General features: G+C 39.6%; 1 protein-coding gene across 1 annotated transcript in view; it reads left to right on the top strand.

Annotated features, from left to right (window-relative positions):
- The window catches only part of NDC1 (NDC1 transmembrane nucleoporin), a 46,214-nt gene extending 36,857 nt beyond the window's left edge, over positions 1 to 9,357 (top strand). Inside the window, exons 17-18 of the mRNA XM_081818428.1 lie at positions 3,832 to 3,992; positions 6,668 to 9,357. Of these exons, the coding sequence (XP_081674554.1) occupies positions 3,832 to 3,992; positions 6,668 to 6,731 (225 nt within the window). The 3' untranslated portion in view covers positions 6,732 to 9,357. The remainder of the gene's footprint in view (positions 1 to 3,831; positions 3,993 to 6,667) is intronic.
- Positions 9,358 to 25,779: the final 16,422 nt, after the last annotated feature.

Below are 25,779 nucleotides of genomic sequence, written 5' to 3'. Positions count from 1 at the left end.
ATTCATTCTTTTGCATTTACCCTTAGGACCCTTTTAAAATTTAAGATGTATTTTGGAATCTTAGTGATTTTCCATTTCCAGTATCTTGGAACAGTTTGCTGTTTGATCATCCTAGGAATTATTTCATCATTACTCATCAGTTATTCCCAATTGTGGTAAAAAGACCAATGAGAAAATAGGAGAATGATGGAATCACGTAGTATCACGTCATCTTTCAAGAAAAGGCCTATAAGCAATTTGGACACACATTTTTATAGTTTTTTTTCTTTTTTTAATTTTTTATTGTTATGTTAATCACTTTTTTTAAGCTTTCATTGAGTACGGTTGCTAATTCAGAATTTTAAAATTTTTTATTCACACTGGTAATGGGAAGAAAATTGCCAGTATGTTCAATAATTATTTAGATAAATCAGAACATGAATGCAAATAGATGGCACTCTAGACAGCTCTGTCAAATCAAAATATAATGCAATGTACTTATGTAACCTTACATTTTCTAGGAGTTACATTAAAAAAATACAGGTGAGGTTAATTTTAATGATATATTTTATTTAACTCAGTAAATCTACAATATTATAATTTTATCATGTAATCAATACAACAATTACTAATGAGATATTCTATGTATTTTTTAACACTAAGTCTTCAAGGTCTGATATGTATTTTTCACTTACAGCATATCTCAGTTGAGAGCTGCCACATTTTAAGTGCTTAGTAGCTACATGTATCTCAGTGGTTACCATATTGGATAGCACTGCTCTAGATTTTAATGGTGATCATGTAAGAGGAATTTCAGACTGTGAATCTTCAGATGACAATATTCTAGGTATATTTTCTCAAACTCAAGAATAAATGACAGAACAATGTATTTTTAAGGAGAAAAGGAAATATATGTGATATTCTCATCCAGTAAGTCATTCAGGAGGAAAGACTTGTCTCACAATATTTTATAATAAGAACCTGTGAATCATCCCATTTGGTCAAAAGTACATGTGACAGTATTCTTTCATTTTCTATGATATTTTGCACCAAAATTTACTTTATATGGTTCATAAGTGGATAAGTGCTGAAGGTATACAAAGGTGTATACAAAGGTAATCGGAAGGAAGTAGATGATGTTGAAATGAAAAAACTCACTGGATTGGTCATTTGAATTTTTCTTTATAAACCTAAGAATGAAAATGTTTTCCAGTTACAGTGCAAGGAAAATGGCTAGTCTCTCTTCAACAAAATTATGAGCTGTCAAAAATTTTTTAAAATACTGCATTTTGATGGTATCATTCTTTTGTAGATTTTTTATAAGATGACTTTAAATTATAAAAAGGGTCTATTGGACCCAGGTGGTAAATGATGATGACTATTTTTCCTCGTCTGATGAGGGTTAGTCAGAAAGTTTGCAAGAAAATTGAAAAGGGGGCGCCTGGGTGGCTCAGTTGATTAAGCGACTGCCTTCGGCTCAGGTCATGATCCTGGAGTCCCGGGATCGAGTCTTGCATCGGGCTCCCTGCTCAGCGGGATGTCTGCTTCTCCCTCTGACCCTCCTCCCTCTCATGCTCTCTGTCTCTCATTCTCTCTCTCTCAAATAAATAAATGAAATCTTAAAAAAAAAAAAAAGAAAATTGAAAAGGAGGTAACTTTATCCCTTATGATTCAGTGTTATCTAATGTTGCTTAAGTTTGTCACTGAATACCACCTCCCATACTGCGTAAAATTATCTCAAATATGTCCCAGTCTTAGGAAACACTCTTATAAGTTACTGTTGAAAGAATAAACAATTGGACTTGAACTTGTCATGGCAAACTGAACACACGCATTAAATCTTGTTCCTTCCCCCAAACTCTGCTAAACTATAGTAAAAAGACTTTTAAAAAGACATAAATCCATAAACAGGAGAGGAGACAACAGCAACAGAGTTTTCAGAGCTGGAGAGCAGATGGTTGAAATAACTAACTTAGCAGATCCCAGAGGCAAATCTGAAGTCAGTAGTGGGACAGGCACCAAGTACCTCTGGAACCAGGGGCGAAGGGACAGGTACCAAAATAAGGATGGGTGAGAGCTGTTTGAAAATCAGTTAGATCCCTAGATTCTCTGCTGCTGGTGCTCCTTCCTCCTTTAGGGAGGTTTATCCTTTAGAGAGGGTAGAACACCGGGGTCTCTGGGCTGGCAGAGTTGTGAGTAGATACAACAGACACAGTTGTGGGTTCTGTTTGAAAAGCATAGGGGTGTACTCGCCTGAGCACAGGCCCTCCAGAGTACTGGAAAACTCTTCTCTGGGAACTCTGACTAATCCAAGAAGAAAAAGTTTACTGAATTGGGCACCCACCCTAAAAAAACCCCATGTGGATCACCTATTGTGAAGCCTATTGTCCGTAATCTCTGTGTACTCAGCTTTGGGTCAGCTTTTTTAGGAGGTCCCACCCTCAGTCATGAGCCAGGGATCACTAGATTTCTGAGCAAAGTCTCTAATGCAGAAGATAGAGACCAAAGAAGCAAAGGAAGGGAAAGAAGAAACTGTAAAAACAAAAAACCAAAACAACAAAAATCATTAAAATCCTCAGAAATAGGAGAAGATATTACGTCCTTGAAACAAAAATAGGATGCTAAAATAAAAAAGATCACTCAGATAATATAAAAGAGTTCTTGGGCGCCTGGGTGGCTCAGTTGGTTAGGCGACTGCCTTCGGCTCAGGTCATGATCCTGGAGTCCCGGGATCGAGGCCCGCATCGGGCTCCCTGCTCGGCGGGGAGTCTGCTTCTCCCTCTGACCCTCCTCCCTCTCGTGCTCTCTGTCTCTCATTCTCTCTGTCTCAAATGGATAAATAAAATCTTTAAAAAAAAAAAAAAAAGAAAAAAAAGAAGAGTTCTTGAAATTAAAAACTTGATGGCAGAAATCATTTTAACTGTTTTTAGTTCTTTTGGTGGTTACATCCATAAGTATAAAGAATAGGCTTATACTATTCTTGTCACTGTAGACATGATCTTGCTATAGTAGATTAATCCACTTACACATTCCTATCTTCAGTTTTCCCTTTTCTTAATGTAGTTATATCATTTAAAAATTATATCGTTTACCTTGGATCTTTAAAAGATATACTTAAATCTCTTTATCAGGTATAAATAAAGTCAGTTCTCCCCACCTATTCTTGCTCACAGATGCTTTATCATCTAGAAATGAAAAGGAAGATAAGCTAGTTTAGTAAATAACTTTATTTACGTAAAGTATAGTTTTGGTCTTGTCTTTCTTTTTGCTGAGATTTATAATAAAAGTACTCTTAGCTGTCACACACCTTAAGCAGAGTAGGATATCTGTGTTTCACTTCCCAGCTTTGCATTTTCTTTTTTTTTTTTTTTTTAAAGATTTTATTTATTTATTTGAGAGAGAGAGAATGAGAGACAGAGAGCACGAGAGGGAAGAGGGCAGAGGGAGAAGCAGACCCCCTGCTGAGCAGGGAGCCCGATGCGGGACTCGATCCCGGGACTCCAGGACCATGACCTGAGCCGAAGGCAGTTGCTTAACCAACTGAGCCACCCAGGCGCCCCCCAGCTTTGCATTTTCAAGACCATTGGAGTATAGCTCCTTTTTAGAGGACGGGTCTGGACTTTTCCCTGCTAACTGCTGTCGGGGCTGAGCCTCCACTGCGTTGTTTCTTGAACGGTTTTTTTTTTTTTCCCCAGCAAACTGTTCTGATTGTGATCCAAAATAAATGTTGTCTAGTATGTCTGTATGATGTGTGTATCTCTATCAGTCTATTTGAAATAAAATCTCCTTAATCCTTTGGACTAATATGGCTTTCTTTGTATTCTGAACTATTTTCTTTCTTTCTTGATCTAGGCAGTCGACAAGTACTTCAAGCTTCCTCATGCTTCCAGTAAACCACCTCGGATTTCAGGAAGCCTTGTGGACACTTCTTATAAAACATTAAGATTTGCATTTAGAGCATCACTAAAAACTGCCATCTATCGAATAACTACTACATTTGGTGAACATTTGAAGTAAGTTTACCTGTTTTAATCCATGATAAGAATCCACATTCAGGAGTTCTGTTGAGAAACAGGTATGAGAATTACAAAGGCTCATATGTTGAACATGTTTTTTTGGGGCTTTTACGATTCCTACTGGGAATTAACAGCTTGGATTTAGACTTAATATTTATATTTTAAAATTGGGCCTATCATATAAGCTTTGGGGCCTTCTTTCATATAGACAACAAAGAAGATAGAAAGTTATAAAAGCAGTAAATGTAATTTCATATAGATATATATGAATTATATATATAATTTTTTTTAATTACCAAAACATCCTTATGAGAGAGAAAAGGCAAAAAATGGAGTACCTTTTCAGAAAAGCATATTAAAAATAATTCCGATATTACATCTTGGTCAGCTAACTGAGACTTGGGGTGAGCAGAGTGTTCCATAAACAAGTCCTTGGTACTTTGTGAATCATGCTGGAAAAACAGTGACAGATCATAACACCTTCGGAAACGGAACCAGAGAGAAAACCACAAATGCCAAACCTGTTTATATTTAGTTTCATTGATGTTTATTGCTTTCTTCTCATGAAACAATCTAGTTAGGCAGGATAAGGGATACAAGTTTATTAACTGTGTTTATCACAATTATAAGTGAACTTTAGAGGACATAAGAGATTGCTTTTTCTGTATGCAGAACTATCAATAAATAGTTCAGAACTTCCTCATACTGCCTGCTTTTAGAAACAGCAGTATATTTCCTTTTACTTCCATAATACACAGCAGAAATAGTAGGTTTTTATGGAACACTTGGTTCTGTGTGGGAATGTAAAGAGCTGTAAGAGGTTTATTCACTTGTTTAAAAACAAAATTTTATCGAGAGCCTTCTAGATCTGTGCTCTCCAATACGATAGCTGCATATGGTGGTTTAAATTTAAATTAACTAAAAATTCAGTTTGTCAGTCACACTGGCCACATTTTAAGTCCTCAGTAACTACATATGGCTAGTGGCTGCCATATTAGCTTAGATCTAAAACATTTTTGTCATTGCAGAAAGTTTATTGGGACAGCACTGTTCTAGACAATACACTTAACACTTTATACATGTTCTTTTCATTTCCTTTTCTTAAAGAGTTTGTGAAGTGTAGAAGTTATCATAACTCCACAGATACGGAAACTGAGGCTCAAGGAGGTTAAGAACTTGCCTAATAGCACAATCTAGTTGGTATTAGAACATGAACCTGAAATCAGGTCTTCCTTCCTATTCTTAAAATGCCACCTTTTCTCCCTGTGCACTGGACTGCCTCTAAGATGTAAGGTGCCATGGAGGATGCTCAATGGATGTGGAGCATGAAATAGTTGTACTGATGATAGAGCAAGAACAGGGAGAAAGGGGGACACAGGGAGTTTTAGATAAGAAAGGGGGATAGATAACTGATTAAAAAAAAAATTAGGAGAATGAAATTCTGCCTTAGTTTCTTTTCTCTGGGAAGAGCCATGTTTTAAACATGATGAAGTCAGCAGAGACTATTTTGTACGTCTAGGACAGAATGGTGTGGTGGGAAAAAAGATGTGGAGTTAAAAAACATTTGGATTTATGTCTAGTTACATCATTAATTGTCTGTGGTTGTGGTCAAGCTACCTAATGATTTAACTTACCCATGATTATGCAGAACCAGAATTCAGACTCAGATCTTTCTGACCCCAGAGTCTCTCCACCGGTGTCTATACTCTTAACTGGTAGGCTGTGTTGTCTTCCCTAACCTCTGACCTTTTCACAAACGTCTGTTTACCTGTGTTTACCCTCCTATGGAAAAGGTGTGTCATTCGGCCTCACTAGCACCCAGAGGGAGTACACACAGTAAAGTACTTGAAATGGTTCAACTGGAGGCAGCTGAAGGTTTAAGCTGGCAGAGATGTAAGGCAGTTTGGGGTGATTCGTAGTGAAATTATTATAATAAGACTTTTTTTGGCACTTTTAAAACTGGTAACTTTCTGTAACCTGGAATTTTATCATTTAATAATAACATCTTCAACAGCCAGAAAACCAGAATCTTTCATTGTATTCAGTTTTTGCCCAAAAGTTTAAAAGGAAATTTTCTACTAGTTTCAGGATATATTTGCCCTAATTTTGTCAAGGTGATGTATTTTAGTGGGGGCAAGAGTGGGGAGAGAACTCCGTTTCCCCATCCACGACATGACTTATGTTCAAAGGGAAAACTAAATCTAAACCACCAAGCTGTTACCTTTGAAAACGATTAGTGGAGTCTATTGTGTTTTAACCAAACATTTTAGTTTAAAGGATTTTATATTAAAGGCAATTCAAATACTCCACAGCTCAAAGATAATGTTGGAATCTGGTTTAAATAAAATAATAAAATCCAGAAAATCTACTGCCAGGCCTGGAACTCTGCACAGCAGGTTCCACAGCAGAGCAGGTTAAAATCGATGCTTTCACTTGTCAGTCTTAATTTGCTTTGGTCTTTTAGAAGGTAGAAGTGTGCCGTTACTGAATGCAAGCCCTCCTCCTCATTAGACTAAGGAGGGTTTTCATCCAGCTTTCTCAGAAGTACTAAATAAGTGAAGATTTCTATTTGTTTTTAATTGTTTTGAAAAATATTGACTCTGTGCTCTGTGGTTCACTTAATATGCTTAATGTAAAATAAAGCTTATGCTTTGAATTTATGTTTCATTTAGTGCTGTGCAAGCATCTGCAGAACATCAGAAAAGACTTCAACAGTTCTTGGAGTTCAAAGAATAGCTCAGTAATATAAACTGTATTCATTACACTGCTGATACAGCTACAGATGGGACAGTAAATGTTCAGCATTCTTGGATCAGAAGAAAATGGACTAATTAGATGCTTCCTTTGTCGTGGTGGTTGCTTTGAAAACTATACTTTAATGGGAGAAATCATGGAAAGAAATTCTCAACAGAATAACTGAAAACTGCCTTTTCTGTACCTATTGCTTTTTGTGTGTGTGGTATAATAAAATCTTTATTCAATTTTACAGAAGCCTCTATGGCGGTAAAAATGTCTGTAGCTTCTATAGCTTAATAATAATAGCTGGAAAATTTTTAGAATTTACTTTTGAGCTGAGTAGAGCCAGTTCAGAAGGTAAAATAGGTTGACTTGATTCAATCTTCCTAATTGTGCTGAGAGTTTTAACTCTCTGTACACTCAAAATCCATAAGCCTTTTAGGAGTAGTTTCTTTTTACTGAAGGATAAAGGTGGTAACAGTGCAGAAAAATTCACAGAAAAATTACTGTTTAAAGGACATATTTTGTTAATCTGGTAGGTTGTATTTTTCTTTCCAAGGACAAATTAAATTTGCATGATTGTCCAAAAAAGATCTCAATTTACAGATGCTAACTCTATGTAAAGGAATGTGGAAAAATTCAGTTCTTAAGTTTCAAGATTAAACATTCACATTTGGTTTTCGAAAGACGATTGACAACTATGAATTTGTTTTGTATCATGCTGGTAAACAATAAGTATATGGGTATTTTCCCAACTAGTTTTGCTTTCTTTTTCTGGAACAAAACATTAAGTGATTGCAGAGGTTTTCAAGTGAGAGAAGTTTTGCAACAAAAACCAGGAAACTTTCCCTTTTTGCTCTCCATTTCCTCCACCCCCACCCTTCATCTTCATTAGATCAGATTATGTGGTGAAGCCTGTTTGGCCTCACAGAGGGAGCAGCCTATGCCGTGTTAACTGGCTAATAAAAATATATTAGGAAAATCTTTACAACCAGAAACAACTTAGTCATCAAATAGCAAGTGAAACCAAAATGTCGGAGGGCTTTCTGTACTTGGGAGTATGTCGTATGTCCCAAAAGTGAGCGAGGTAGTTTTATTATTTATTAGATCAACTTCTTTGGAGATGAAAGACAGGAGGTCCCACTGGTAGGTATTCACTGATGGCATAGGGCTGAAATGCTTCCTTGTAATTCTTTTCCTATTGTTCCCTCTACTTTCCCCCAATTTCTTCTTTAAAGTCAGTACAGTATTGTGTATGAATCCTTAATGTGGTATGTATGTCTACCATTTGTCTGATTACTTGATGCATTATATCTTTATTCCTTTTGTTTGTTGCCCCTTCAACCAGCACATGCCAAATTATAAATGAATCCTGCTGTCCTTTAGAGTGTCTTTAGGAGACAATTCCCCAGTTGTCGAGTGTTTGGAGTATTTAGGCTAATTGCTACTTTTCTTTCTTCCTTTTCTTTCTTTTCCTTTTCTTTTCTTTCCTCCTTTCTTCCTTTCTTCCTTCCTTCCTTCCTTTCTTTCCTCCTTTCTTCCTTTCCTCCTTCCTTCCTTCCTTCCTTTCTTTTCCTTTCCTTCTTTCCTCCTCTCTCTCTTTCTTTCTCTTCTCATCTGAAATGGGTGCTCTCTTTTTTGAATATGAACATTGAATTTTGAATGTAGTAGTTCCTTGGAGATGACCAGAAGATTGTGGCTAAGTTGACTGAAAACTGTTGGGTTCCATGTTTTAGAGTTACGGAGCTTTTTCTGTTCCACTCTGTGCTGCCCCTGGCTGAGGCATTTTGAGAGAAAACGACTCTTAACCTTCTGCTTCCGTTAAAGAAGAATTGTGGTATATGACCCATTGGATTCCTGAGAGTGAGGATGGGATGATCCCTTTAATATCTGACTAGGTTTAGGGTTTTGCCATTTCCCATATACTTTGGGAAAAGGTATATTTGATGAGCAATGTGAACATTTCTGAGGTGTTCATCCTTATTTTCTCTCAAGGTAATGTGCTGTGTACAAAATACAGCTCACATAATGTCCACATGGTGGAGATTTGGAAACTGCCTTCCCAAATCTGGATTGTATTTAGTAGATAAGAAAGTCAGTTCCTTTTCCCCATTGTGTGTTGATAATCTACACACCATCTGTTTGGGTAAGGTGTTGCTCAATCACCTGTTATTGAAGAGAGCTCCTTCTCCTGTGTACAAGGAAGAGGATCTTAGGAAGGCCAAGAGGAGGGAAGCATTTCCTTTAATGAAGTCACATCCTGCCTGTGAGCCCACTGATGCTATGACATTGACCTGAAAGTTAGAGCGTGTTCTTTAAAAGCTTTTCTTTGTCAGTACAAAACATGGTTCTGTCAGCTCTTGTACTGTTCGCTTGACCTTATGGAAGGTATAAATTCACATAGCATCTTTCCCGGGGAACTGGGAAACTGTCCTACAATAAACCATGTACAGTTAAGTGGCTGTGGATAAGCAGCAGTTTGTCACTTTGCTGGATTTGTTCCTTGGTAATTGTTTTGTGTATCTTCCTGTAAATATGGTAATCTGTTTATATCCTTTTGTATATCACTGACACTGAATTGGATAGAAAAATAAATTGACAGTTTTTCTGAATGGGACTACTAAAATACGTGTATCCTCGAGGTCAATTATTTAATTTCTGGTGTGTGTGTGTTTCTTGAGCCATTTAGTCTCAGTTGCTTATAAAACTTGGAAAGGTTTAACTTCTTGAGAAATGAGGAGCTCTTACCCCTAACTGGACTGATTTGGTGGGTGATATGTGGTCAATGAGAACTAAGGAGACTGAATTCTGAAGGTCTCTTTCTTCCAAATCTAAACCAAGGATGCGGGTGCTGAAAGCCATCTCTTTTCTGGCTGGAATAGTGTTTCTGAGTGGATCATATTCCCCAAGGCTAACAGTTATGTCTGTCAGCTTTACTTAAATTAGTCTGAACTTCGCCTCAAGGTAGTTGAGGTGCTACATGAAGGCCCTCAACTCCCTCTTTTGCTCTCCCAACCCATAGTTCTCTTTCTCTAAAACCAAATAGCTTAAAACAAAGATAGCTTTAATTCCATAGTTAACAGTCCAGCTATTCTTAGCAAGCTGCTGACCACCATTTTAAAATAAGCAAAACTGTTTTTGTGTTAAGGGGAATAAGACAAGGTGGGACAAGCACATAGCCCCTGTAGTTCTCAGTCATGGTCCTAAGCAACCTTGACATTGCTGTAGTGATTTGCACATTGATCCAGAGCTAGCTAATCAATTCAGAAACAGTCACCAAGTGGCTGTTACAGCCCAGCTATTAGAAAAATTCAACCGTGAACAAGACAGTTCTTGCCCTTGAGGAGTTTATAATCTAATGCAGTGGCATTTGAAACTTGGACCCAGAAACATGAGATTCACAGGGAGTACCTATTAGAGGTGTAGAGTCGGGGCTCCACTGCAGGGCAGACTTGGCTTCAGGAGGTCTGGACTGGTTCCCAAGAGATGTAGTTTTTTAACAAATTCTAAGCAGTGGTCTGAATCACACTGGGAGAGAAGGGTTTACTTTAGATCAGGAGTTAATCAAAGTTAGCATGCATCAGAACCTTTGGAAAGCTTATTAAAACAGATTGCTGGGCCCCACCTCCAGAGTTTCTGATTTAGTAGGTTTGGGGTGGGGCCCAAGAGTTTATATTTCCAGCAAGTGTCAGGTGATGCTGATGCTGCAAGTTAGGAGACCGCACTTTGAGAAGCATGGCTCAAGTGGATTTCTCTTATGTGGGGCTCTCAGATAAGTGTCTTAAGCACATGAACTATCATTTGCTAGAAGGTAGACTTCTTCCATCTGATTCACTTACTGGAAAGCTTGAAGAATATGGTTGGACCCCATAGGTAAGATGGGAATGCTGAGAAATAGGTTTCATATACTTACCTTGAAATTGGAGCAGGTGATAGATGATGAGTTGCCCTGCCATGCCATTATGTGCTTGTGCTCATGTTCCCTTGCCTGAATTTCTGCCTTGGTATGCTTCCCATCCTTCACAATGAGCTTAGCCTTTCCAAATACTCCCAGATAGATTTCTATGTGTTTTTTCAATGCTTTGTCATTCCCTCTTTGGACCTTAACTGATTACAAATCTGTGTCCCCTTCTAGACTATGAATTCCCTCTCCTTCCAGGATTCCAGTCACACTTTCTAATCTATCATCTATGTCTTAACTTATCTTCTCTATTTTAGTATTTTTGAGTTTCTATGCTTTATTCTGGATAGTTTCTTCTGACCCATTTTTTTTTTTTTTTAGATTTATTTATTTTGAGAGAGAGAGCACAAGCAGGGGCAGAGGGAGAGGGAGAAGCAGGCTCCCCACGGATCCCAGGACCCTGAAATCATGACCTGAGCCGAAGGCAGCCGCTTAACTGACTGAGCCACCCAGGCACCCCCTGACCTATCATTTTCTTCAACTAAGTCTAATCAGCAGTTAAATTTATCTGTGAACTCATGTAGACTATGAGCTCCACTAACAATAGTTTCCCAATAAATGAGTGAAAATTAGTGGTCCTTTCTAGGGTTCCTTGAGTTTTTATCTTTAGCAGATCTTTATAATTCTGAAATCTAGAGGGTTTTTTTATTGGTTAAGTTTGGTGACAAAATTTATTTGGCAGCAAAACCTGACCTGAATTGATGTGGGGCTATTTGTGGACTTAATTTATTTCATATAGGATGACTATGCTTATTGTCAGTATGTTTGACTGTGAGGTGCTGTCCCAGACCCCACGAGAGTGTTATGTAATATGCATCATTATTACCTTTCTAATATCTGAAAAGTTCTTTATTCTGAAACATCTGGCCTCAGGAGTTTAAGACAAGGTGTTGTAGACCCGTTTTTGTAAAATGCTGTTAATTCTTCCATTCACTCACTGCCTACCGTATACCAGACCCTGAGATAGGCACTGACTGTACAAGGTCATAGACCTTGTCCTCAAAGCATTCACCACCCTGTGTGGGAGAAGTAAATGGAGGCAACCCTTGTTGGCAAAGAACCTTACTTACACAATTGATGTGTCTTGCTATTGCTGTGGTTGATTGAGCATCTATTCTGCTCCTAGCCTATTCCAACCAATAGTTGTTGCTTGCATTTGTGCCCACCTCCTTTATGGACCCTTTCGGCACTAAATGCAGCATCTTAGGTCCTGGCGCTAGCCCGCTTCATCGCTTGCATTATTTTGCAGGAGCCATGTGGCTCCGCCTTGCCTCCAACTGCTCATAGTCTCCCTGCACACACGTATCTTACCAGATACGGTTGAGTGTGCCTTGCAAGAGATCCTGGTGGTAAAACAGTTCTGGAAGACCTATGGGATGTCCCTGGCAGAGAAACATTAGAAGGTGGCCTCTCAATCACAGGCCTTTACCTTGAAAGTCTTTTAAAGATATGTTGACTCTTGATTGACTTATCCTATTTGTCTCTCAACTTATTAGTAACAGTAGTCTACAGTCTTGAAAAAATAGAAAACGCTAGGGGTGCTGGGTGGCGCAGTTGGTTAAGCGTCTGACTCTTGGTTTTGGCTTGGGTTGTGATCTCAGCGTCGTGGGAGCACCCTGTGTCAGGGGCTTGAGATTCTTTCTCCCTCTCCCTCTGCCCCTCCTGCTCATGCTCTCTCTCTTTCTCAAATAAATACATTAATCTTAAAAAATATATGTATATAAAACACTAGTCCCTCCATAACATTATGACCCTTAGTTGCAAGGACACAATCCCCACCTCAGTTTAGCATAAGCATAAAAAAAGGAGTTGATCCTAAGGGCACCGGGAAAGTCTTGGTAAACACAAATATAGATTTGCTTCTGTGAAGAACCTGGAAAGTTTTCAGGATCTCTAAATGGTTCTTCTCTGCTTCTTTCTGCTTCAGTGCTTTATTCTGTCTCCCTATCTTCTGGCCTTCTTACGCTCGCTCCAGCTGCCCTCTAGCTCCTGAGTTTATGTAATGGAGACTGGCCATTTCTGAATGACAACCACATTCCTCATTGAAAGAAATTAGCCCAAATGGATCAAGTATTCAAGGGTCTAATTAGGCTTGAGGGAAAAGGTCACGCAGTGCCAACATAGCTTCTGCAAGCTTACCTTTGTTGATTAGGAGAGAAAGGAGGGTAGGGGCAGTTACCAGAGCCTCCCAAGATAGGGGCAAAAATTTGGGCCTACAAAGGCCTACAAAGAGAGGCTGTTACAAGTCCCTTTGCTTTGGGTTGGGACCCCAAAAGGCTGCACCCTAGAGGGAAGGGTAAAGAGGAAATTGAATGAATGAATTGTAGTTGAGTTAGAATTATCATTAAATTGATTTGTGGTAATCCCTGTTTGCCAGTGTTTCTAGATTCTGGGAGAAACTATCATAAATCCTCTGTGGAGAAAAACAACATCCTAGGCTTCAATTATTTTTACAAACAAGTTTTCAAATACAGTGTCTGCACACAATTAAAAATAGCCAGGCATAGGAAGAGACAACATGAATGAGAACAACAAAAGCAAGAGACAATAGAATAGACCCATAGGGGCTCCAGATTAATTAGTTAGGAGACAAATTAAATTAACTTATGTATATTGTTTTTATTTTAATTCTAGTATAGTTTGCATAAAGTGTAATGTTAGTTTCGGGTGTACAACTTAGTGATTCAACACTTCCATACAACACCTGATGCTCATCACAACAAGTGCACTCCTTGATCCCCATCACCTATTTAACCCATCCTTCTACCCACCTCTCCTCTGTTAACCAGTTTGTTCTCTATAGTTAAGAGTCTGATTCTTGGTTTCTCTCTCTTCTCTCTCTTTCCTTTGCTAATTTGTTTTGTTTCTTAAATTCCACATATGAATGAAATCATATGGTAATTTTACTTTCTCTGACTGCCTTGTTTCACTTAGCATTATACTCTCTAGCTCCATCATAGCGAATGGCAAGATTTCATTTTTAGGGCTAAATAATATTCCATTGTATATATATATACCCCATCTTCTTTATCCATTCATCTATGGATGGACACTTGGACTGCTTCCATAATTTGTCTGTCATAAATAATGCTGCTCTAAACATAGGTGTGCATGTATCCCTTTGAATTAGTGTTCTTAAATTCTTTGGGTAAACACCCAGTTAGTGGGATTACTGGATTGTAGGGTAGTTCTATTTTTAACGTTTTTTTTTTTAAAGATTTTATTTCTTTATTTGAGAGAGAGAGAGAACAAGCAGGGGGAACAGCAGGCAGAGGGGGAGGCAGACTCCCCGCTGAGCAAGGAGCTTGATGCGGGACTCGATCCCAGGACTCTGGGATCATGACCTAAGCTGAAGGCAGACATTTAACTGACTGAGCCATGCAGGTGCCCTATTTTTAACTTTCTGAGGAAATGCCATCCTGTTTTCTACAGCGGCTGCACCAGTTTGCATTCCCACCAACGCTGCATGAGGGTTCCCCTTTCTCCACATCCTCACCAACACTTGTTTCTTGTGTTTTTGGTTTTAGCCATTCTGACAGGTGTGATGTGATATCTCATTGTGATTTTGATTTGCATTTCCCTGATGAGTGATGTTGAGCATCTTTTCATGTGTCTGTTGGCCATCTGTATGTCTTCTTTGGAGAAATGCCTGTTCATGTCAGAAATTCTTTTTTTTTTTTTTTTTTTTTGCTCTTTGAATTATTGTAGATTTATTTGCTATAATTTTTTTTTTATTCTTATGTTAATCCCCATACATTACATCATTAGTTCTAGATGAAGTGTTCCATGATTCATTGTTCGTGCACAACACCCAGTGCTCCATGCAGAACGTGCCCTCCTCAACACCCACCACCAGGCCAACCCATCCTCCCACCCCCCTCCCCAGAAATTCTTAAATAATTATGATTAGTATGTTCAGTAAGAATAAAAATGAAATTTTAATTTGTTGGAGAACTAGAAACTATGTATATATGTAGTAGAAACCACACATGCATATAAAACTATATCTATCTATCTATCTATCTATAAAATTTGAAAAAGCACCACAGAAATTCTAGAGCAGAAAAATAGAATAGCTAAAATTAAGAAGTCAGTGGATAGGTTTACCTGCAGATTAGATATAGCTGGAAAAAAATTACTTCAAAGATAGGTCAGAAGAAATTATTCAGAATAAAGCAGAAAAGTCAAAAATATTAAAATATAGGAGACAGGTTAAGACAGATGATACAATGAGAAACTCTGCAGGTGTGATTGGAGTCCTGGAAGGAGGGGAAGATCTAATGGGGCAGAGCAGTTTTGAAGATTTAACAGTAGAGAACTTTCTGAAATTGTTGCAACATCAAGCCACAGATTTAAAAAGCTCTATGAACCCTAAGTAAATAAATAAAGAGAATACGTACTGAGGTACATCATAGTAAAAGTGCTAAAAACCAAAGACAAAGTCTTAAAAGTAGCCAGAGGAGGGAAAAAAAAAAAAAACTGCTTTCAAATGAGCAACAACTAGACAGCTAACTTCTCAACAAAAACAACTGAAGACAATGGAGTGCAAATTCTAAAGTTCTGAAAGAAATCTACTAACCTAGAATTCCATACCCAGCGTTAATCTATAAAAATGGTGAAATAAAAATGAATGAACAAAAGTTGAGAGATTTCAGCAGGTCATACTAAAAGGAACTTAGTGGGGGCGCCTGGGTGGCTCAGTCAGTTAAGTGTCTGACTCCTGATCTCAGTTCAGGTCTTGATCTCAGGGTGGTGGGTTCAAGCCCCATGTTGGGCTCCACGCTGGGCATGGAGCCTACTTAAATATAAATAAAAGGAACTTAATTTACAAAGGTGGTTTTTTTCAGGGAGAAGAAGGAAGGGGAGTCAGAAGAAATTAAGAACAACAAAAAAGGTAAATATGGCATTTAAATCAGAATATTTGGGAGTTAAAATATCCTAGGGTGCCTGAGTGGCTCAGTCGGTTAAGCATCCAACTCTTAGTTTTGGCTCAGGTTGTGATCTCAGGGTTGTGAGATCAAGCCCTGTGTGGGGCTCCAAGTTCAGGCAGAGTTTGCTTGAGATTCTCTCTCTCCCTCTCCCTCCTCCTCTGCCCCTTCCCCAGCTCATGCGCATACTCACTCTTGCTCTCTCTATCTCAGATAAATAGATGATAGATAGATAGATAGATAGATAGATAGATAGATAGATAGATAGATAGGTAGGTAGGTAGATAGATAGATAGATAGATAGATAGATAGATAGATAGATAGATGAAATCTTTAAAGAATATATCCTAAGGTCTTTACATTGGAAAGAGAGTAAAAGTGCCAGCAGTAGATTTTGGCATATTAAAGGAGGTGCACTGTGACTTAAGGATAGCCATTGAAAGAATAGTAAAAGTTTCAAGTTCAGGCAGGAAAAGCATGGAATACCAATATAAATATATAAATATGTATATATATAAATATATATTTATTTTATATAAATATAAAAGTAAGTAGGAGGGGAAAAATCTAGAATAGGCAGGAAAAAGAGAATGCACATAGTAAGATACAGATTTAAACCCAATATGTCAGTAATTGAATTAAATAGAAATGGACTAAATTAAAACACAAAGATTATCAAACTAAATAAAAAACAAAATTCAACTGTTTGCTGCTAAGAAGAGCCACATTTAAAACATAAGGATAGCTATGTTGAAAATAAAAGGATAGGAAGAGATAAACATGCAAACACAAAAAAGAAGCCGACCTACTTGCATTAATTTTTTTTTTAAAGATTTTATTTATTTGACAGAGAGTGAGTGCACAAGCAGGGGGAGTGGCAGGCGGAGGGGAAAGCAGGCTCCCCGCTGAGCAGGGAGCCCGATGCGGGGCTCGATCCCAGGACCCTGGGATCATGACCTGAGCTGAAGGCAGAGGCATAACCGACTGAGCCACCCAGACACCCTAGGTGTATTAATTTTTGACAAAGTCCACTTCAAGGCAAAAAACTTACCAGAGGTAAAGAGGGGCACTTCAAAATAAAAGATTGAGTTCATGAGAAAGATACAGTGCTAAATGTTAATGCACCTCATAACAGCCTCAAAGTACATTCAATCAAAATTATGGGCAAAAGATGAAGAGGCACTTTTTTTTTCTATCCATGAAGTTGTTATTTACATTCCTCTTAGTTGACATACAGTGTTAATATTAGTTTCAGGTGTACAATATAGTGATTTAATGCTTCCATACAACAGGTACTTAAAAAGAAGGGTATTCAAATGGCTTATAAGAGGAGGTAGATATTCAGCGCCATTAGTTATGAGGGAAATAAAAATTTAAACTATACTGACATCCCACCACACACCCATCAGAACGGCTTCAGAAGACTGACAATGACAGGTGTTGAGTATATGGAACAACTAAAATTCCCACAGAATTTCTGGAAGGAGTGAACAAATGAGCAGTAACTACTAAAGCTAAACCTATGCCCATCCTAGAATCTGTCAGTTCCACAAATTGGTATATGCCCAAGAGAAATTAGTGCACGTCCCCACCAAAAGTCATTTACTAAGGATGCTTGTAGCAGGATTTTTCACAATAGCCCCAGATTGGAGACAATTCAGATGTCCATCACTATAGTAGAATGGATAAATGTGCCGAACTTTTACAATACGATTTTACACAGCAATCCAAAGAATGAACTATTGCCGTGTTAAACAATGTGAATGAAGTTCAGAGACATAATATTAAGCAAAGGGAGCCAGACATATAGGGATATATACTGTGATTGCATTTATATGTGTTTCAAGAACAGGTAAAATAATGTTTTCACCCTAAGTCAGAATAGTGGTAATGGGAAGAGGGGTAGCGTATTGACTTGGAAAGTTGTGGGGAAACCTGAGGTGCTGGAAATGTTCTGTAGCTGGATTTGGATTATGTGGGTGTATACATATGAACATTCATTGAACTGTATATGTAAGGTTTCTCTATTTTATACCTCAATTTAAAAAACACATAAAAATGGACAGAACCACCCAAAAGGAGGAATAGACAAGTTGACCATATCACAAGGTATTTTACACACCTCTCTTAGCAACTGATAAAATAATTAGGAAGGCTGTAGAATATTTGAATGACACGATCAGCAAACTTGATCCAGTGGGCACCTATGGAACGTTGTGTCTAACAACTGAAGAACATGCATTCTCTTCAAGCTTGCATCAAACATTTACACATCTGGCCAGATGTGGGTCCATAAAGCAAACCTCAACAAATTTCAAAGGATTAAAATCATTTAGAGTATGTTTGACTGTAAGACAGTTAAGGTGGAGATCAGTTAAAAGTGTTAATTAGAACATTCCATATGTTTGGAAATTAAGAAATACGCCTTAAAATAGCCCACAGGTCAAAGAAGAAACCACATGGGTGGGAAAAATGATTTTAATCAGGTGATCACGAAAATCCTTGTTGACACCTAGGAGATATAGCTAATGCCGTGCTTAGGGGGAGATTTATACCCTTCAGTGCATAGATTAGAAGAGAAGAAAGACTGAAGTCAATGAGCTTGGTATCATCTCAGAAAGCTAGAAAGTGAATTTAATCTCTAGTCTTTACCACTTCTATACCTTTTCAGCGCACATGTGGTAATGTATTATAATTTCAAGTTTCTTCGGCTCAGGTCATGATCCTGGAGTCCCGGGATCGAGTCCCGCATCGGGCTCCCTGCTCAGCGGGAGGTCTGCTTCTCCCTCTGACCCTCTTCCCTCTCGTGCTGTCTCTCATTCTCTCTCTCAAATAAATAAATCTTTAAAAAAAAAAAAGTTTACTAGGGCTCCCTGGAAACTGCGACCTCGGAGTTCCTGGGGTTCGGGGATCATGTCTTATTCCTTATAACCCCAGTGCCTATATTAAGTGCCTTGCATGTGGTTGATATGTGTTGGAACTGAATTGAGTTCATCCCCAGTGCCTTGGGGCTTTTGAAACCCAGGGTCTCAGACTCAAGGGCTTGCAAAAGCCAGACAGGTGACGTGAGGAGCGAGGCCGACCGGATGGGATACTGGCAACCTGGAGGGCGTGCACCCCCTCTGGAGGGAGGACCGCCACTGCTTGGCCCTGGTTGTCGCGAAGGGAGCGTATTGGCCCAAGAGGACTAGATCTCCCCATCTGTTTATAAGAAAACACAGATTCAGATTTTGATGTGAAATCTCCATTTTTAAAGTGTTGGAAACTAATTAATTAAAAAAAAATAGAGCACGTGCCAAAGCAAACTACATGGCCCTACGGCTGCCAGTTTGCAACCTCTGTTTTATTTCACACCTTACGCGGTGGGAATGTGTTTCATGTCTCAGTAGCCCAGCCAGCAGACTCTTAAGTAGCCTCTTCCATCGAGTATACTTCTGCCTGAAGTGAAGGGTCGTGGCGGCTTCCTAATTGGATTTCTGGGTCCTATCTGTAAGAAGTTTGCAGGGTTCTTTAAAGCCCCCTTTGTAGTTGGCTGTTTACCCCAGCTGAATCAGACATGAATTCCCAAAGATTTGTTTTCCTCCTTTTGTTGTAATATTCTTAATGATGCATTCTGACTTTTTCACTCTGTTTTCTACACATTTGTCACCACTTCTGCTTTTGGATCTTCATGCTGGAAAATCTGAGGCTTACATGGAAGATTGATTTTTAATGCCCCTTGCGTTGTTTTTCAGCTGTAACATTTGCATGCAATTATGACATTTTAAAAATAGGAGACCACGGGGTTTGAAAAAAAAGAATCTTCTGGGCGGATGAGCAAATGGAAAGGCCAGCCTTTAATTTTGTTAACATCCCAATTACATCGTGGTAACCCTTGTGACGATTTCTGTCCCTTGTAATGCAACACCTGGTTTTTGTTCCAGGGACAGAGCCCAAGCCTGGCTGACTCAACCCTTGCTCAATTGTGAAAGAGTTGGCTGGAAGGCTCATGTTTCCCACTGGCCAGCAGAGGTCACTATTTCAAAATTGTTAGTGGAGAAAAGTCTTGGCCACACCACTTCTCATTTGTTTTGGGGGGAGGTTTTATTCACAGTACTGGTGGGAGATTTATTTTTTCATATTTTTCTGTATTTTCTAAATGTTCTTAAAAATTGTATGTATATATATTATATATAAATATATATTATGTTTAAAATTGCTGATGACTTGAGTGGCCTTCTATAGATGCTTATAGAGTGATCACTGTCACCATGTTTTGAGCACCTGCTAGGTGCTGGACCCTGGACTCTATGCAAATTCTCTTTAATAGCCATTGATCTGCCAGGGTTGTCTTGACGTTTACCTCAGTTTTCCTGGAAGAGGAACCTGAGGCGAGAAGTGAGATGATTTGCTCGAGGACACATAGCTAATAGAGAAGGGATTCAGATACAGGAAGATCTGTCTTCAAAGCCAGGCTCTTAGTTTTCTTGGGAGCTGTACTTTTTTTTCCCAAAGAAGGAATATTTTATCAGCTTGAAGCCAACAATCACCAAGAATGTGTGAGAGGAGTATGTATTTTTGAAGCAAAACCTTAGAAATAGCTTGCTGTTTTTCCTTTGCAAATTTCAGCCTGTGATTTTCTTGCAGAAACTAGACTTGACTCCTTGTCTCCTTTGAAACTGGGAACCAGTGATGTTCTGTTAGGCTTTGCTCCTTTGCCTCGGGAAAACAGAACATTATAATACATTGTCTCCAAAAATGTCTCAAGCTTAAGACTTATTTCGTGAGTCAAGTTTACTAAAAAGATTTCTTATTTCAATTTATAAGTCCAGTGGAAAACTTCCTCACTTTGGAAATACTGCTTGTGAATGAAAAGATAAATCTGTTTTAATGGACTTTTATTTATTCATGTTTTAAAACATGAATAAGTCACCAGGCTTTTCCACAAAGCTAGAGAGTTATGAGAGGACAGCTGTGTTCATCACCAGATAATGAGTGGTCAGTTTGACCCCCCTGTTCTCACTGAAGAGGTCATGTGAGAACAGCAAGAAAAAGCTTTGTATCTTTTGGGCTGCTATAAAAGGACATTGGGTTCTGGAGTCAGTCTTCCAAATTGGCCTGGCATACTGCAGTCCATCATTCTTATTTAAAAATGTTTAATGTTTTTGTGGTTGCTATTAACTATAATAATAAATAATAACAATTACTATTATTATTAGAACAGAAGACCATATTACCCTTTTAGATCTTCTTAATTAAATAATAAGATGGAGCTGGCTTATTTTCTTTGTCAGCAAATATTTAACCAGTTTTCACAAGGATAGCAAGTAGCTCAGAGTAGCCAAACTAAGGCTCTAGTTGGGGGAGATAGGTGATGAATATAAACAAATGTCATGTGGTGGTGAGTACTCTGAAAAACAAGTAGGTAGTAGATAGCACAGTGGGATGCTGTTTTAGGTGGGGTGGTCAGGGAAGGCCTTCCTGGTAAAGCGATGTTTGGCCAGAGACCTGAATGAGGTAAGAGCATATGTGGATACCTGGGGGAAAAGTCCCAGAGAACAGGACCCCAGTACCAGAGCATGCTTGATAAGTTCAAGAGATAGCAAAGCAGGCAGGGTGGCTGGGCACAGTGGGGGAGGGAAGGTGGGGGGAGGGGAGGTCAGAGACATAGGAGGGGCCAATCCATGTCAGGCCTGGTAGGTTACAATAAGGACTTTGCTCTTACTCTGAGTCAGAGGCAGCCAATGGAAAGTTCTGAGCAAAGGGCCCACTTATGTTTTTAAAAAATTCAACCTGGCTGTTCTGTGGAAAGTAGACTGGGGAGAGCGGGTGGCCGGGAAGAATGAAAGCAGGGAGACTACTAGTTAGGAGGCTACTGTATTGTCTGGTTCCGTTTCCCTGCAAACACTGTGATGTGCTGAAAACCAAAGCAAGTTGTTATGCAAGAGCAGTTGCCTAGTAATGAGAGTGAGGAAGGGGTATAACTTAGTGGCCTGGCAGTTGCCGCACCTTGCTTCCAGAAACCACCATTAAGGATGAGGAATGCCTTGGGCCACCCAGGGGAAGTTCCAAACCTGAAACTGCTACTTCCAGACACTGGGCCTCTCCCCTCCCTCCCCTCCCTGTCACTCCCAGCTCCCAGGCTTGTCAGGTTTCCTTCCTAAGTAAAGCTGCATTTAGCCACTTCTGTCCATCCCCACTGACCCCGCCACCTGAGTCCAGGCTCCCCAGCATTGCTCTCTGGGGCTTCTCCTGACGATTCTAATAGCATCCTCACTTGCCTCTTTCTCCATCCACTTTCCACACAACAGGTAGAATGGTATTTTCAGAACAGATTGGATCATGTCAGTCTCCAGCCTAAAATTCTTCATTAATTTTGGATCCAGCCTTTTCCCTTCCCCAGTCTCATCCTCCCCTCACTCCGTGGCTTCCAATCCCACTGCCCTTCCTTCACTGCCTGGAAGGGATCTCCATTCCTCTCGTCTCAGGGCTTTGTCGCATACTTGACCATCTGCTGGAAAGCTCTTCCTCAGCTCCACAACCAGAGACTTTGTGTCCTCTGAAATTCCAGTTGAATCATCACCTCCTCAGGGAAGCCTTTTGTGACTTCATCAAGCCTCCGACTCCTCCTCCCACTTCATAGCCTCTCATCACATGGAGCATTTCTCCTTCAGGACCTTATCTTTGCTGGTTCGTATGATTCCCAGATGTGCATTCATTTGTATGATTGGCTGACTACTTTGTGTCCACTACCAGTTGGGGAAGCTCCGTGAATCTCTGGCTCCTTAGGACAGCTCCTGGGCACGGTAGGGTCTCAATCAATATTGTTGGATCAAGATGGAGTGTCCTCTGGATACACTACTTCAGACCTCTCCTAATGACTTTCCGGAAGGCCTGCACATCCTTTAGTAACTCCTTCACTCACTCTATTAACTTAAGCCTAGATTCACCCATAATTCCCTGAGTGTGCAAGGACACCAGGCACTGTGCTCGGTACTAGGGCCAGGGTGCCACCTAAAACCATTCCTGCCCCCAGAGAGCGAGGGGCACTCAGAAGGCTTTCAGCGAGGAGAGCAACATGGTTGGATCAGTGATTTAGAAAGACCACTGTGGCTGCCGGGAGGAGACCCAGCTGGGAGGCTGGTCCAGGGATTCAGACTAGAGATAACGAGGCCTGATGTGGGCTACAGTGTGGAGATGGAGAGAAGTCCCTGGGAGGTAGGAATCACAGGCCTCGGAGCCTGGATGTAGGTGGAGGAGGGAAGGAGCCTGGGAGAACCTCTAGGATCCCAGCTTGGTGGTGTCATCATTCATGTGAGAGAAAACACAGGATGAGGAGAAGAGAAAGGAGGAGAGAGAGAGGAAATGAGTGTAGTAGAACCTGGCTTATTTATCAGTTTCCATTTCCTGAGAGAGTCTGATTAACCTGAGGCTTCATTAAGAAGAGACTCTACTTTTAGGAATAACCAACTTGACTCTTTGTTTTTAATTTGCATACAGTAAAATTCACAGTGCACAGATCTATGAGTTTTGATAAATGCATACAGTCGTGTAAACACTGCCACAGTGAAGATACAGAACAGTTCTCTCATGGCCCCTTCCTCCACCAAACGGCCTCACTCCAGGTAGTCAAATCTTTTCCAATCCTTAACTCCTGGCAATTACTCAACCGTTCTCTGTAATTTTGTCTTTTCCAGAATGTTACATCAATGGGGTCATACAGTATGTAGTCTTTTGAGTCTGGCTTCATTTACTTAGCATGATAGCATTTGATTCACCCATGTTGTTAGGTATATCAAGGATCAATTTTGGGTTATTGCCGAGTAGTATTCCATTCTGTGGACTTACCCCAGTTTATCTGTTCTGCAGTTGAGAAACATTTGGTTTTATATTTTTGAGGATTACAAATAAAGTTCCTAAAAATCTTCATGTACAGGTTTTTGTGTAAACGTAGATTTTCATTTCATACTGGGAATGGGATTGCTGGCTTGTATGGGTTGTATGGTAAGTATTATCTTTAACTTTATAAGAAAATATCAAATTGTTTTCCAAAGTGACTGTACGTTTTTACATTTCTTTTTATTATTATTATTTTTTAAAATTTTGGAATAGTTTTATTTTTTTAATTAACATATAATGTATTATTGGTTTCAGAGGTACAGGTCTGTGATTCATCAGTCTTATATAATACCCAGTGCTCATTACACCACATACCCTCCTTAATGTCCATCACCCAGTTACCCCAGGCCCCCAGCCCCCTATCCTCCAGCAACCCTCAGTTTGTTTCCTTTGATTAAGAGTCTCTTATGGTTTGCCTCCCTCTCTGGTTTCGTCTTCTTTTATTTATTTGAGAGAGAGAGTGAGAGTGAGCACGAGTCGGGGAGGGGAGGAGCAGAGGAAGAGGGACAAGCAGATTCCATGCTGCACACGGGGCTCCATCTCAAGACCCTGAGATCATGACCTGAGCCAAAATCAGGAGTGGGTCGCTTAATAGACTGAGCCACCCAGGCACCTCCCCTTTTGCATTTCTACCAGCAATTTATGAGAGTTCCAGTTGCTTCACATCATTACCAACATTTGGTATTTTTCTATTTTTGAATTTTAACCATTCTAATGGGTGGGTGGTGGTAGCTCAGTGTGCTTATAATTTGCGTCCCCTGATGACTAATGATGATGAGCATCTTTTCACATGCTTATTTTCCATCAGCATATTTTCTTTTCTTTCTTTTTTTTAAAGATTTTATTTATTTATTTGATAGAGACACAGCGAGAGAGGAAACAGAAGCAGGGGGAGTGGGAGAGGGAGAAGCAGGCTTCCTGCAGAGCAGGGAGCCTGATCCCAGGACCCTGGGATCATGACCAGATGCTTAACGACTGAGCCACCCAGGCGCCCCTCCATCTGCATATTTTCTTTGGTGAAGTATCTCTTCAGATCTTTTGCCCATTTAAAGCCTTTGGTTGTTTTCTTTTTGTTAAGTTGTAAGGGTTCTTCATATATTCTGAATACAATTCATTAGTTGGATATATGATTTGCAAATATTTTCTCCCTGTTTGTGGCTTTTCATTCTCTTATTAATCAGTGGCTTTTGCAGAGCAAAAATTTTAATTTTTTGTCAAGTTCAATTAACACTTTTTTCCTTTACGGATTGTGCTTCTTGGCCTCATATCTAATTACTCTTTACCTAACCTAAAGTCACACAGATTTTCTTCTATATTTTTTTCTAGAAGTCACAGCTCTGCATTTTGACCCATTTTGAGTTAATTTTTGTATAGCGTCTGAAGTGTAGGTTGAGGTTTGGTTTTCTGTATATGTATTGCAGCTGTTCCAGCACTCTTTGTTAAAGGACAGTCCTTCCTCCACTGAATTGCTTTTGTCCTTCTGACAAAATCTACTGGCCATATGTGTGTCCCATAGAATATGGACTATTCTTTTTTTTTTTTTTTTAAGATTATTTATTTATTTATTTGACAGAGAGAGACACAGTGAGAGAGGGAACACAAGCAGGGGGAGTGGGAGGGGGAGAAGCAGGCTTCCTGCTGAGCAGGGAGCCAGATGCGGGGCTCTATCCCAGGACCCTGGGATCATGACCCGAGCCGAAGGCAGACGCTTAACGACTGAGCCACCCAGGCGCCCCGAATATGGACTATTCTGTTCCATTGATCTATGTGTATATCCTTTTGCCAGTATCACACGGTCTTGATTACTGTAGCTTTATAGTGAATTTTAAAATCCGGTAGTGAGTAAGTCCTCCATCTTTTTCTTTTTCACAACTGTATTGGCCATTCGTATTCCTTTGCCTTTCTAAATATTAAGTTTTAGAATCAACTTGTTGCTTTCTATTAAAAACTGCTGGGGGGCGCCTGGGTGGCTCAGTCGTTAAGCGTCTGCCTTCGGTTCGGGTCATGATCCCAGGGTCCTGGGATCGAGCCCTGCATCGGGCTCCCTGCTCGGCGGGAAGCCTGCTTCTCCCTCTCCCACTCGCCCTGCTTGTGTTCCCTCTCTCGCTGTGTCTCTCTCTGTCAAATAAATAAAATCTTTAAAAAACAAACAAACTCCTGCTGGGATTTTGGCTGAAGTTGTCTTGAATTTATAGATGAATTTGGGGAGAATTGACATCTTAATAGTACTTAATCTTCCAAATGATGAATATAATATACCTCTTCATTTATTTAGATCTAC

The sequence above is a fragment of the Leptonychotes weddellii genome, chromosome 4, assembly GCF_054177405.1.
Source record: "Leptonychotes weddellii isolate Sample4059 chromosome 4, ASM5417740v2, whole genome shotgun sequence".
Lineage (NCBI taxonomy): Eukaryota > Metazoa > Chordata > Mammalia > Carnivora > Phocidae > Leptonychotes > Leptonychotes weddellii.
This window is presented reverse-complemented; position numbering and strand designations above follow the sequence as displayed.